A 13,715-nucleotide genomic window follows, 5' to 3' on the forward strand; every position below is an offset into this window, starting at 1 on the left:
CCGGTCAGGGCACAAGCCTGGGTTGTGGGCTCCATCCCCAGTGGGGGGCGTGCAGGAGGCAGCCGATCAATGATTCTCCCTCATCATTGATGTTTCTATCTCTCCCTCCCTTCCTCTCTGAAATCAATCTATAATAATAAAAGCCTGATATGCAAATCGACCAAATGGTGGAACGACCAGTCACTATGACACTCACTGACCACCAGGGGGCAGACACTCCGTGCAGGAGCTATCCCCAGCCCGCAGGCCCCAGGCCAGCCAAGGCAGGTGCCAGCGGGCATCCCCCCCATCACCCCGCCAGTCGCCCTGCAGATTGGCCCTGATCGCCGGCTAGACCTAGGGACCCTACCCGTGCACAAATTTCATGCACTGGGCCTCCAGTAAAAATATATTTAGGAAAAAAATAAGGAAACAGCACCCTCCCCGCTAAACACACACGCCCTCCGTCCTGCCTCTGGAGCCTGAGCCGAGGCCTCATGGCCCCAGCCCCAGCCCCAGCCCCAAATCAGGGTCAGGCCGTAGGCTCAGCTCTGGGGACCCGATGTGCCAGGGGCCTTGGGAGGTCACAGAGCCCTAGGCCTCAGTCTCCTGGTCTGAACATGGGAACAGCGATTGTGAGACCCACTTGGTGGGAATGCTGCCCGGCGGCACTGAGAAGGCAGCATGGACCCAACGTGGCACCCCGCCCAGGTCAGCTCCGTGGTGCACCTGCTGGGATGACCCCAGGAGAGTGGGGAGCCCACCACCACTCCACCCGCCCTTCGGCCTGCCCCTGAGAGCCCACTTCAGGGCGAGCAAGCAGGTGTGGGCACCAGGCACAGGGCACAGCCCAGGGGCGGGCAGGACCAAGGCAAGCTGTGTCCTATCAGCCTCAGGAGTGGCCCTCGTCTCCTGGGTGCTCACTCAGCTGGGCCAGCCAGCCGGCCAGACAGGTCCCTGGTGCCTAGTGCCACCCCACTTCCGCCTCTGGATTCCCTAACTGCCGGGGTGGGGGGTCGCCCTGGGAGGGACCCTGGCCAGCATCTGTCTCCACTGCCTGCAGCCGCGTGAGGCCCGGGAGGCGTCAGCCACATCCGAGGTAAAGGGGAGGAACGCAGAGCCGCCCGCCTTCCTGAAAGGAGATAAAAATAGCCAAGGCCCCTCTCATCTGATAAGATAAGGTCCCATCCATCTTGCTCCCTTCAACGTGGGGGGGCGGGAGGCCTGGTCTAGCCCAGCCTGATCCAGCCCCCAGTCCTGACCCGGCACCTGCCCCAGACACCCACCAGCCCGCAGCAGGCCACAGGGAACCCAGGACAAGGCACCCACCCACCTCCCCATCTCCTTTGGGAGACCCCGCCAGCCCTGACCCGCCAGCCCTGACCCCTTCCTGGGCATCCTGGCCTGTCCAGGGACACTTTCTCCCATGACGCCATCAGCCAGCCAGTCAAGCCTCTGAGCGAGATAAGAGGGTTGGGTGGAGGGGCGAGGGAGCCGGGCATGGCATTCCGGGCCAGGGCGGCCGTGAGGATGGCAGGGCCCCAGCAGCCCCTGCGCTGGGCGCGCACCCTGGCCACCAGCTCGGCGGCGGCTCCCCGGGCGGCGCTGCCCTTCGAGGCCATGCCCCGGTGCCCCGGCAGCAGGTGGCTGCGGGTGCTGCGCGTCTGGAGGGAGGGCTCCGAGGACCTGCACCTGCAGATGCAGCGCGCCTTCCAGGAGCTGGGGCCCATTTTCAGGTGCGGCCGCCCTGCCCGCCGCTGACACGCCCGCCGCCTGGGGCTCTGCGCCGTGGGAAGGTGGGCTAGGCTCCTCCTGGGGGCGAGAGCGAGCGGCCCCAGTGGGACAGCGGGAGGGGCTGCCCTTCGGAGCCCCGGGGATGGGGAGGGGGAGGGGAGGTCTCTCTGTGGCCCGGGGACGCGGCCCCCACGGCTTTGCCTCTGTCCCAGGTATGACGTGGGAGGGAGGCACATGGTGTGCGTGACGCTGCCCGAGGACGTGGAGAAGCTGAAGCAGGCGGAGGGCTGCCAGCCCCGCAGGATGGTCCTGGAGCCCTGGCTGGCCCACCGGCAGCAGCGCGGGCACAAGCACGGCGTGTTCTTGCTGTGAGGGCGGCGGAGCGCGGGCGGGCGGGTGGGCAGCCCAGGGCCAGGAGGAGGGGACAGGACAGCCACCCAGACCCATCGGTGAGGGGAGCTCGACCCCAGGGCCAGGCGGGGATCAGGGCACAGCCCAGCCTGGGGCGCGAGAGGAGCAGCTGCCCTTAGGGACCCGGGTGTGCGCAGGCCTCGGGCTCCTGCAGCCTGGAGAAGGGACTCGCTGGCCCGGGCACCTCAGCAGGTGCGGGAGCCTGAGGCCCACCCGCTGCAGCTGCCGCTGGGCCCCGCGGGAGGCAAACTTCCCTTTGGCGGGGAAGGGCGGGCACAGGGGATGGCGCCCGCTCAGAAGCCGAGCTCTAGGCGGGGGCTGTGCGAGCACGTGTGTGGGGACTGTCTGCTCCGTGGACGTGTCTGTGCCTGTCCGTGTGTGTGATGTGTTCTATGCATGTGAGTGGATGCATGTTTGCCCATGTTGGGGTGCTAGCGTGTGTGCTCATATGTGTGCGTGTGCGTGCCATGGAGGCCACCACGGGTTTGTGTGGGTGCTCATTTTTGCTCATTGTGTGTGCATGCATGTGGGGTGCTTGCCGGCGTGCATCTGCACGTGTGTGCATTGTGCCTGTGTTCGTGTGCTTCCTGCATGTTCTCAGTGTTAGTATACACACGTGTGCGTGCCTGCGTGTGTGTGCGTGTGGAGGTTCTCAACACCTGTAGGCGGCAGCCTTAGGAAAGAAGGTGTGGGCGCCTGCCTGTGGCCGAGATTGTAAATGCCCCCTGTCCCCTGGCACCCCAGCCCCCAGAGGAGCTAAAGGCCCTGCGGGGGGGAGCAGGTGTGGTTGGCCCAGGGCCCGCATCGTCGGGGCGTGGTGGGCAGGGTGGGCACTGCTGGACCCGAGGGCCAGCCTCCGCCCCCGAGAGGCCTCCATAGCACTGAGGGCCTGGGTGGGGACGTGAGTGCCAGGCCCCAGGCCAGCCGGTCAGACAGAGCAAACTCAGTGAGCCCTGCAGCAGTTTAGCCAGAAGCCTGGTCGCAGCCCCCGGCATCGCCCACTGGGACCCCCGCGAACCAGCAGCGGCCCCTGCCCACCGCGCCCCTTGGAGATGAGGAAGACTGTTGCTGACTCGGAGGGGGGGGGGGGGGGGGGCCTGAAACTCGACCTCTGCTCCACAGAAACGGGCCGGCCTGGCGCTCGGACCGCCTGCGGCTGAACCCCGACGTGATGTCGCCGCAGGCCGTCCAGAAGTTCATCCCCATGGTGGACAGGGTGGCCAGGACTTCTGCGGGGCCCTGATGGCGAAGGTGCAGCAGAACGCGCGGGGGAGCCTGACCCTGGACATCCAGCCCAGCATCTTCTACTACACCCTGGAAGGTGGGTCTCCAGCCGGCCTGGGCCAGGGCAGGGCAGGGCAGGGGCAGGGGCCACAGGTCAGGGGCCAGGGGCCAGAGGTCAGGGGCCAGGGCAGGGGCAGGGGCAGGGGGTTGCGGGGCAGGGGCCACAGGTCAGGGGTCAGGGGCCTGGGGGGCAGGGGGCGGGGGGGCCGAGGCAGGTAGGGTGGGCAGGAGGCCGCGGTGAGGCCCTGGGCTGCCATGCCTTCAGCGGCCCCTCCTCCCACAGCCAGCAACTTGGTCCTTTATGGAGAGCGGCTGGGCCTCCTCAGCCAGAGCCCGAGCCGGGCCAGCCTGGACTTCATCCACGCGCTGCAGGCCATGCTGGAGTCCACCATGCGGCTCATGTTCATGCCCCGGAGCCTGTCCCGCTGGACGAGCGCCAAGGTGTGGCAGGAGCACTTCGAGGCCTGGGACCGCATCTTCCAGTACGGTGAGCGGCGGGGTGGGGGAGGTGAGGGGGGTGAAGGGGGTGAGAGGGGGGTGAGAGGGGGTGAGGGCGGTGAGCGGCGGGGGCGGGGGGGAGGTGAGGGGGGTGAAGGGGGTGAGAGGGGGGTGAGAGGGGGTGAGGGCGGTGAGCAGGCGGGGCGGGGAGGTGAGGGGGGTGAGAGGGGGTGAGGGCGGTGAGCAGGCGGGGCGGGGGAGGTGAGAGGGGGTGAGGGCGGTGAGCAGGCGGGGCGGGGTGGGCAGGATGGGCCGAGGGGGCAGGGAAGGTGAGGGGGGGACGGGAGGGGGGCGGGGAGGAGTGGGGGGGAGCCAGGTGGGCTGCATGGCAGACCCGGGTCCTCAGTGGGGAGTAGGGAACCAGGCCCACAGAGGCCCGGGACGTGGCAGAGCCGGGGCTGAGGGCTGACGGCTGATGACAGGGCTCTCCTGTGCCCACAGCCAACAGCTCCATCCAGAAAATCTACCAGGAGCTGGCGCTCGGCCGCCCTCAGCACTACAGCGGCGTGGTGGCGGAGCTGCTCCTGCACGCGGACATGACGCTGGACGCCATCAAGGCCAGCTCCATCGACCTCACGGCCGGCAGCGTGGACACGGTCAGGCCAGCCCCGCCCGGCCCGCAGCACATGGGGCCCCGGGGCTCCCCGAAGCGTCCTGGGGCTGAGGGGCCGCTGCCGCCCCTCCCAGGCTACGCTGTCGCGGCTTCGGTCTTGGCGCTCCGAGTGGGAAATGAGGAGCTCAGAGGGAGGCACATGGAGCGTCCTCGCAGGCGGGTTTGCGTCACCGGTGGAGACCCAGGCTCCGGGCAGCCTGCAGAGGGACCGGCCGCCTGCAGACCATCGGGGTCCGAGGAGAGGGGCACAGCCCACACGTGGCCGCACAGGGGCCCTGCCGGGGACAGATGGCATTAGCTCTCCTCAAAGACCCCGGGAGGCGACAGCTGGTGGCAGGAAGGGCAGCACAGGCTCCCCTTGTGGCGGAGAGAGCAGATGGCAGCCTCTCGTGGCACGCAGCCAACGCCTCCTGCCTCCAGACCCAACCTCCCCCAGCCGCCCAGGCAGCTCTGGGCCTAGCACCCGAGATGCTGAGGCCCAGATCGGTGGCGAGACCCTCCCTGACCAGAAGCCAAGATGCTCTCATGTGTCGAGCGAGGGAGGGGGGAGAATGTGCCTCCGGCGGCTCTAGGCCGGCCTCCTGGGGGTGGGGACTTGCGGCTGAATGTGGAACAACCACACAGGAGTTAGCCAGGCCTGCGGGGCACAGAGGGCAGCAGTCCGGGGCGGTGGCAGCAGCAGGCAGCAGGGGAGGCAGTGAGGCCGAGTGGGGGAAGGGCAGAGAGGTCAGGACCCCTGCAAGGCAGGGCCTCAGTGCCAGGCCTCAGTGCCCTGCAGGCTGCTTGGAGCAGGGGTCCCCCCAGGAACGGAGAAGGGCCCCCACTGACCACAGGGCGCAGCATGGACAAGCAAAGGGGCAGCAGGCAGGTCACTGCCCTGTGTCCGGAGATGCAGGGCGCGTTGCCATGGGGATGGGATTTAGGAGAGCATCCGTCCCCAGATCTCAGGCTGGGCCGGGGGTGCCTCTCCCTGCACATGGGAATGGCCTGGGGGGCGGGGGAGTTGGCTGCAGCTGCCCCAGGGGCAGATGGACCTGGGGCTCCAGGGGCAAGGGGAGCCCCTGCTGGAGCCAGAGGAGGGTGGGAACCGGCTGGAGGTGGCAGGGCCGGGTCTCCCTGCGGCTGGGGCTCCGGGAAAGGAGAGGAGGTGAGTTTAGGGTCCTGCAGTCTCAGCTCCCTGGCTCCATCCTGCGCTCAGCAGGCACATCCCTGGGTCTGAGACACCTGCCCAGGGCGGGGCCTGGGGCTGAGGCGCACAGCCTGGGGGAGGTCTGAGCCCGCTCCCCGCTCCCGCAGACGGCCTACCCCTTGCTGATGACCCTCTTCGAGCTGGCACGCAACCCCGAGGTGCAGCAGGCCCTGCGTCAGGAGAGCCTGCAGGCCGAGGCCACCATCTCCGAGAACCCCCAGAGGGCCGTGGCCGAGCTGCCCCTGCTGCGGGCGGCGCTCAAGGAGACCCTGAGGTGGGTGTGCTCATGGGCCCCCTGCCACCTGGACCACTGCCTGGGCTCAGGCACAGGTCCTGGGGCTGTGGGAGCTTTGCCCAAGGATGCACCCTGCCCGCCTCCCCCTCCCCCTAAGGACAGGGGTTCCTTGTCCTCCGGGCCTCACTGCAGGTCGCTGGGGCTGAGCTCGGGGGGTGCATGGTCTCAGGTCCCAGTCCCAAAGGGACCTGTGAGGGCGGGAGCCTGCCCTGGGCGGCCGTGCCCCACTGAACACCCTGCTGCTGCCCCGTCCACAGGCTGTACCCGGTGGGCATCTCTGTGGACCGACAGGTGAACTCGGACCTGGTCCTGCAGAACTACCACATCCCGGCCGGGGTGAGTGAGGCCCCGTGCTTCCCGCAGACCCAGCAGGGGACCTCGGCCCGCTGACCCCTGACCCGCCCTCCCGCCGCCTGCAGACGCTGATCACCGTGCAGCTCTACTACCTGGGACGCAACCCCTCCGTGTTCGCGCGGCCCGAGCTCTACCAGCCCCAGCGCTGGCTGGACAGGGGCTCCGGCGCCCGGCTGCCCCACCTGGCCTTCGGCTTTGGCCCCCGACAGTGCCTGGGGCGGCGCCTGGCCGAGATGGAGATGCTGCTGCTGCTGCACCACGTGAGCGGCCTGGGCGGGGCTGGGGGCCGAGGGGGGCCTTTGTGGGCGGGGCTGGCGTGGGTGGGGCTGGGTGGGCGGGGCTTGAGGGCGGCCTGGAAGGCCGAGGCTGGACCAGGCCCTGGGACGGGCGACTGGCCTGTCCTCAGGCGGAGCCGCACCTCTGTCCCAGGTGCTGAAACGCTTCCAGGTGGACACGCTGACGCAGGCGGATGTGCAGATGGTCTACCGGTTCGTCCTGATGCCGTCGGTCGTCCCGCTCCTGACCTTCCGGGCCATCCGCTAGTGCCCTCTCCGCGCCACGCGCCGCGCCGCCAGCTCCCCTCTGCCAGACCCCAGGCCCTGCCTGTTCTGCCCGGGCCCTGCTTCCTGCCTCACCCACTGCCCAGCCAGCACCTCCGCAGACGGAACGGCCAGGCCCTCTGAGGTCTGGGCAGAGCCGGGATGCGTCTTGGCTGCAGGTCAGGGCTCTGTGTCCAGTCCCCCCAGCGCCTTCTCCTACGAGGAACACCGTCCGAGGGCCTTAGCCCACCGGTCACCCCAGGACTGGCTCCAGCTCATGTGTCCACCAAGGGGCCTCTGACCCTGTCCCGTGCCTCCCCGTCCAGTCCTGCTCTTCCCCAGCGAGAACTGACAGCAGGGTCCCCCGTCCTGCTCGGGGCCGTGCTCCTTGTCCGCCCTGCTCTGCCTAGAGCTGAGCATCGAGCTGGGCTGCTATTTGCCCACCTGCCTGTTTCCAGCCGCGGGCCCTCCTGGCCCTGCCATCCTCTGCAGCTGGCTGAGCCTCCCAGCACGGGGCTGGGCAGACGGCAGCGGCTACTAGAATGGCCACCGCGGGGCCCAGGTGGACATCTGGGCCAGTGACACCCCTGAAAGCAGGCAGGATGGCCAGCCTCACAGGCTGGCATCAGGGTGACTAGAGAGAAGCCTCTGGAGGAAGGGGTGGGGCAGGTCAGCCACGTGCAGCCACGTGCTCCCTTTTTAAAAAATATAGGTGTTTATTGATTTCAGAGAGGAAGGGAGAGGAAGAGATAGAAACATCAATGATGAGAGGGAATCATTGATCAGCTGCCTCCTGCACGCCCCCCACTGGGGATTGAGCCCGCAACCTGGGCAAGTGCCCTTGACTGGAATCGAACCCGGGACCCTTCAGTCCATAGGCCGACACTCTATCCGCTGAGCCACACCAGCCAGGGCCCATGTGCTCCCTTTAATAAAGTCCTCCATCTGCAGTGCCGGCTGCCCCTTTGCACTGACCCTCCGGATTGGGGCCCCCTGGCCTCGTGGGTGGGAGACGTTTTGAACAGCTGGGAGCCGGCTGGGGTCACCTTGCTGGCAGGCCCTGGCAGTCAGTCCCACACGGTTAGGGCCAGGTGACACTGGAAAGCTGGTGAATATTCTGGCGAGACCCTCCCCGAGACCACCCCTGGGGTTCCCGCTGCAGAGCTAGCACGCCGCTCCCTCCTCTCTCTAGAGCAGGCCCAGCCCGTCTCCCTGGCTCCTGTATCTCCACTCTCCTTCCCCGAAGCTCTAAGGGTCCCCACAAGAGTCAAGCCCAGGAGAGCAGTGGGCGGCTGCGGGCAGCTGTCGGGCTCACCTGTCTCGCTTCTCTGACTGTGCAGTGAGCCGGGGACAGCCCTGCCTCCGCCTCGGCACTTCCGTCTGGTAACCTTCCCGGCCGTGGCCAGGCAGCCAGCGGGGCTCCCTCCCTCCTGTGGTTTCCAGGGAGTCGAGCACCCGCCTGGGCTCCCCCCCAGCCCTCCCTTCCTCCGGCGTCCAGCTTCAATAAACCTCGGATCAAAACCACCGGCCCCACGTCGTGAACACTTTCCTGCATGGAGTCAAGAGCCCACATTACCGGCCAGCCGAGTGCGGGCCAGGTGCTGCCCTCGCCCCCCAGGGGCCGCTGGGACATGACCCCCGCCCCGACTCCGTTTTCTTCCCGGGGAGGTGGGGGGAGCCGGGGAGCAGAGCAGACCAGGGGCCCCTCCCAGGGGTCCTCTCACCACCTGAGCCCCAAACCCAAACCAGGGGGCCACTCCTCCCCATGCCTGGGGCTGAGGAGGCAGGGGGAGCTCTGGAGCCAGGAAATCTGGAAGCTCCAGCCCTGCCTCCTGCGTCTGCCCAGCCCCAGCACAGCCCCATGGGAGAGCCGTGACACCACCCCCCGCCCTGTGCAGCGGGGCTCAGGGGGAGGGTGTGGAGGGGTGCCCGCCCTGCTGGCCTCTCCCGGCGCCAGCCCCCCATGTCACACTGCTTTGCAAACATTTTTCACTTTCCTTTTTTGCAATTAGTTCACACTTACAAAGAAGTTTCAAAAATAGTCCGGTTTCCATCCGCTTCCCCAGCTTCCTCAGGCGCTAACTCCTTACAGAACCGCTACAGGCAAAGCACCGGACGCCACTCTCACTGATCCGGGCACCAGCGTGTTCACAGCACCCACTGTGCGCTGCGGCCTCGCCTGGGGTCCCGAGCCCGCCAGGAGCTGGCACCTCACCTGGGACGGCCCCGCCAGCCGCCCAGGGCTCCCGTCCAGGGCGTTCACCTGATCACCCATCACCGCTCCCGTCTTGAGTCTTGAGCCTTGGCACCCACTTGGGTCACCTGTGCGTTTGTGAACTACCAGCGCCCGGGGCCTCCAGGTGCTGCCAGAGCGAGGTCTCGAGTACCCTCTGCAGCCCCCACATCTGAGGGCCCGTGGGCACAGGCCTGCCCGGCCATGGCCTCCAGAAGCTGGCTGACCCGTCCAAGTGGGCCTTCCTCTCTGCCCCAGATTTCTGCTGGACCTGCTGGACCGGCTGCACAGCTGGGGACAGGGTCCGCCAGGCCGGCCCCTGCTGGCTTTTCTGTGGAGTGGGTGGTGGCTTCACCTCTCTCCACAGCCAGGGCTGGTCACACCTGGTCACACCTGGTCACACCTGGCAGGGACGCACACAGAGAGTCAGGGAGCACAGTGCATGGATGAGGCTGTACACAATGTGGGGGTGTGCATGTGTGGGGGTGTGTGCATGTGTGTGGTGTGTGCATGTGTGGTGTGTGCATGTGTGGAGTGTGCATGTGTGGGGCGTGTGTGGTGTGTGCGTGTATGGTGTGTGCATGTGTGGGGTGTGTGCATGTGTGGGGCGTGTGTGGTGTGTGCGTGTGTGGGGCGTGTGTGGTGTGTGCGGCGTGTGTGGTGTGTGCGTGTATGGTGTGTGCATGTGTGGGGTGTGTACATGTGTGGGGGTGTGCATATGTGTGGGGCGTGTGCATGTGTGGGGCGTGTGCATATGTGCATGTGTGGTGTGTGCATGTGTGCATGTGTGGGGCGTGCATGTGTGGGGCGTGCATGTGTGGGTGTGCATGTGTGCTGTGTGTCGTGGGCAGCACGTGTGTGCTGCGTGTTTAGGGAGGGGCGCTACACCAGTGGAGCCGCAGAACTGGGCATCCTCTAGTTTCTGTTTCCCCAGAACTGCACCTGCCCCGCTTCCCCAGCCCGCCCCCTGCCTCCCCCTCCCTTTCCCCTCCCCTGGGCTCCGCCCACTCAGGCCGCAGCCCCAAGACCCGCTGGTCTCCGGGTTCCATTTCCCGGAAACTGCACCCCGCCCCGCCCGCCCCCGGCTCCGCCCACTCTGGCAGCACCCCAAGAGCGCCTGTGCCCTAAGGCGAGAGGTGAGGGGCCCGGGACTCAGCGGGGGGCCACACCCAGCTCACAGAGCCCCCCACTCGCGGCCTCCCCTTCCGGGGCCGGTGCCCAGCACGTCTAAGGACGGGGGCGGGGGGGGGGGGGGCAGGAGAGGGCGGGCTGGCTGGCGAGGGCCCTGGTCTCCCCATGTGGGCCCAAAGGGGGCACCTCCCCAAAGAGGGGCTCCAAGCTCAGCCAGGACCCCGGCCCCCGGGAGCGGAAGTGAGTGCCCCAACCACGCGGCCCACGGCGGCCTCTGTGGGCGGAATGGAGCTGGAACCCGGGTCCGCGCCCCCAGCACCCGCGAGCGGAGCCGCTTCACACTGTGCGGCGCGCGCCTCGGCCACGAGAGGGCGCGCGAGGGCCGCGGGACGAGGACCAGTACCAGGGACAGGGACACGGCCGCTCTGGGCTCACGGAGGGGCGCTCAGCCAGGCCTCCTGGGCCTCCCGAGGGAGTGGGGGGAGCCCCAGGGGCCCGCGGGACCCCCAGGAGGGCTGAGAACTTGGGGGAGGTGGGACCTGAAGGGCCGCTGCATGGCTGAGACGCAACAATGGAGGACTTTGGTCCCTGGCCAGTGTAGCTCAGTGGATAGAGCGTAATCCTGCGGACTGAAGGGTCCGAGTTCGATTCCAGTCCAGGGCACAGGCCCGGGTTGTGGGCTCCATCCCCAGTGCGGGGCGAGCAGGAGGCAGCCGATCCATGATTCTCTCTCATCATGGATGTTTCTGTCTCTCCCTTCCTCTCTGAAATCAATAAAAACATATTTTTAAAATAATGATGAATTCTCAGTCTGTGGCTTCTTGTCCCCACAACACCATCTCTCGAGCTGTATTTCCGTGTAATGTGCCCATCCAGTTACTTCTGGAGACCTAGGACCTGCCAGGCAGTGTTCACAGTGGGGAAGGGCCGGCGGCCTCCATGGCAGGAGGGGAGGGCACGGAGCCCAGAGCACCTGAGAGGGTGGGCTGCCCCCTGGTTAGAACCCCGGGACCCGGGGGATGGCGGGCGCGGCCACCCGCTGCACGTCCTGGGGGGTTATCTTCTGCCCCTGGAAGGTCACTTGGAGGGCACGTCCTCAGGCGGGGACTGGCCCAGGTGACAAAAGGCTAAAGCCACCGGGTGCTGACCAGAGAGCAACCAGCCCTCAAAGGCAGACAACCAGCATCAGTCACACCAACGGGGCGGGGCGGTGCTCCGGGCCCCGGATGCAGCCCTGGGCGGGAACGTGCCACAGGCCCTCCTGTCCACCCCAGGGATGGAGCCCGGTGCCCACGCCCGACAGGGCACTGCTTGCCAGGTCCCCCTCCACTCTGGGAGCTGGTGGCTCCGTGCCCCGGGGAGATGGGAAGTTCAGCTCTGGACCCCCCTCACCCCGAAACTCCCCCCCTCAAGGCGGCCCCAGAATGCGGGGCTGTGCCAAGACCATGGGCTGGCTCCTGCCCAGGCCACACCCCGATGGCTACTGGCCCATGTTTTCAGCAGAGAGACCCAGGCAACCAAATCGCCTGCTGACATTCCTGAGGGCCCGTGCCAGGCCCAGGCGGCCAGAGAGTACACACCTGGCGAGTTCAGACCTGCCTCCCGGCCTGAGGCCCGGCGACAGCGGCGTCACCCCAGGAGGTGGGCGGCCGGACATGAGACACAGGGCAGGTGCTGGGCGCTGGGGACTCAGGGGTTCATGCTGCTGCTGGAGCACAGGTCAGAGGTTAAGGTCTGTGTGGAAAGGGAGGCCACAGGGTCACAGCGGGACCAGCTGGAGGCCCCCCGAGAGCAGCAGCTGACGTGACCACACAGCCACCCTCTGAGACGTGACCAGCTGGACTGCATGCCCGCCCGCTGCCCCATGACCTCCGAGGGACTCCACAGGTCACTGGTGACCTGGCATCACACAACCAGGGGCTCGGCCGTGGGCAGTCGGACACATTTTCTCTCTCTCTTTTTTTAAAAAAATATTTTTTTAGTGCTCGCTTCGGCAGCACAGATACTAAAATTGGCACGATTCAGAGAAGATTAGCATGGCCCCTGCGCAAGGATGACATGCAAATTCGTGAAGCGTTCCATATTTAAAAAATATATATATATATATATTATTGATGTCAGAGAGGAAGGGAGAGGGAGAGAGAGAGAAACATCAGTGATGAGAGAGAATCATGGATCGGCTGCCTCCTGCACCCCCTCGCTGGGGATGGAGCCCACAACCCGGGCCCGTGCCCTGACCTGGAATTGAACTGTGACCTCCTGGTTCATAGGTCAACGCTCAACCACTGAGCCACGGGCTGGCCGGGCAGGACACATTTTCAAAGGGTGCCTGAGTCGCCTGTGGGATCCCCAGCAGTGACGCTGGGGCACCTGTGAGCTGGTCGTCCAGAATCCTGAGGGCCCTCCTGACGCAGCTTGGTGTGCGAGCCGCGGGGCTGTCTCTGTGAGGCCAAGCCCCCTCGGGCCCTCACCCACAGCATTTGCTGGGCTCCTGCCATGGCCGAGGCTCTGCTTGCTGGACACAGCCACGTCCCCGCCTCAGGGCTGATGTTCTGGGGGAGGCACCAAGCAAGGGGCCCAGACAAACAGGTCATGCAGGGCTGCTCCTGCCCAGACAGGCGGGCAGGGCCCAGAGCGCCCCCCTCTGGGGGGACAGAGGGATACCACCCCCTCCGGACAAGCCGGAAGCTCAGGATGCATGCGGGAGGCCGCTGCCTGGGACCGGAAGGGCAGCCCTGCCCAGGCTCCAGTCCTGCCCCCTGAGGGGCAGAGACCTGCTGCACGCCCGTGTCCCTGGGACAGTGGGCCCTCACCCCAGTGTTCTGGAACCACCAGTGTCACCACACCTGGGCGGGGACAGCCCATGACACACACACACCTGGACTTCAGCCCTCAAGGAAAAAGCCCGAATCATTCCACACGGCCTGTCCCTGCTCCTGCGACCTGGTGTCGCAGGCCAGGCAAGGGGCTGCCCCGGAGCCCAGGACTCTGCAGGCACACTCCACGCGCGCACACTCATGCACTCACACGCATGCACACACACTCATGTATTCACACTCATGTATTCACACTCATGCACACACACACTCATGCACACACACACTCACGCACACACACTCACGCACACACTCACCCACACACACTCACCCACACACACTCATGCACTCACACTCATGTATTCACACTCATGCACTCACACTCACACACTCATGCACTCACACGCATGCACACACACTCACGCACTCACACTCACCCACACACACTCATGCACTCACACGCATGCACACACACTCATGTATTCACACTCATGCACTCACACTCCCACACTCATGCACTCACACTCATGCACTCACACTCATGCACTCACACGCATGCACACACACTCATGCACTCACACTCATGCGCACACACACTCCACGTGCACACACACTCATGCACTCACACTCATGCACTCA

The 13,715-nt window shown here is 66.4% G+C and overlaps 1 protein-coding gene and 1 non-coding gene across 2 annotated transcripts; both read left to right on the plus strand.

Moving 5' to 3' along the window:
* The first annotated feature begins 1,479 nt into the window (after positions 1–1,479).
* Positions 1,480–7,348, plus strand: LOC138993306 (cytochrome P450 11B1, mitochondrial-like). The gene is given in 10 exon segments (XM_070392480.1): positions 1,480–1,715; positions 1,926–2,081; positions 3,247–3,344; positions 3,347–3,445; positions 3,692–3,902; positions 4,355–4,502; positions 5,816–5,982; positions 6,261–6,339; positions 6,423–6,617; positions 6,787–7,348. Coding segments are annotated over 10 exon segments (1,503 nt in total). The 3' UTR covers positions 6,901–7,348.
* Positions 7,349–12,241: 4,893 nt separating this feature from the next.
* LOC138993593 (U6 spliceosomal RNA) lies at positions 12,242–12,348 on the plus strand. The gene has a single exon (XR_011468309.1). It is a non-coding gene; the product is annotated as a U6 spliceosomal RNA (small nuclear RNA).
* The last annotated feature ends 1,367 nt before the right edge of the window (positions 12,349–13,715 follow it).

This window comes from Myotis yumanensis, unplaced genomic scaffold (genome assembly GCF_028538775.1).
Source record: "Myotis yumanensis isolate MYYU_CA2020_CCGP unplaced genomic scaffold, mMyoYum1.0.hap1 SCAF_15, whole genome shotgun sequence".
Classification (NCBI taxonomy): domain Eukaryota; kingdom Metazoa; phylum Chordata; class Mammalia; order Chiroptera; family Vespertilionidae; genus Myotis; species Myotis yumanensis.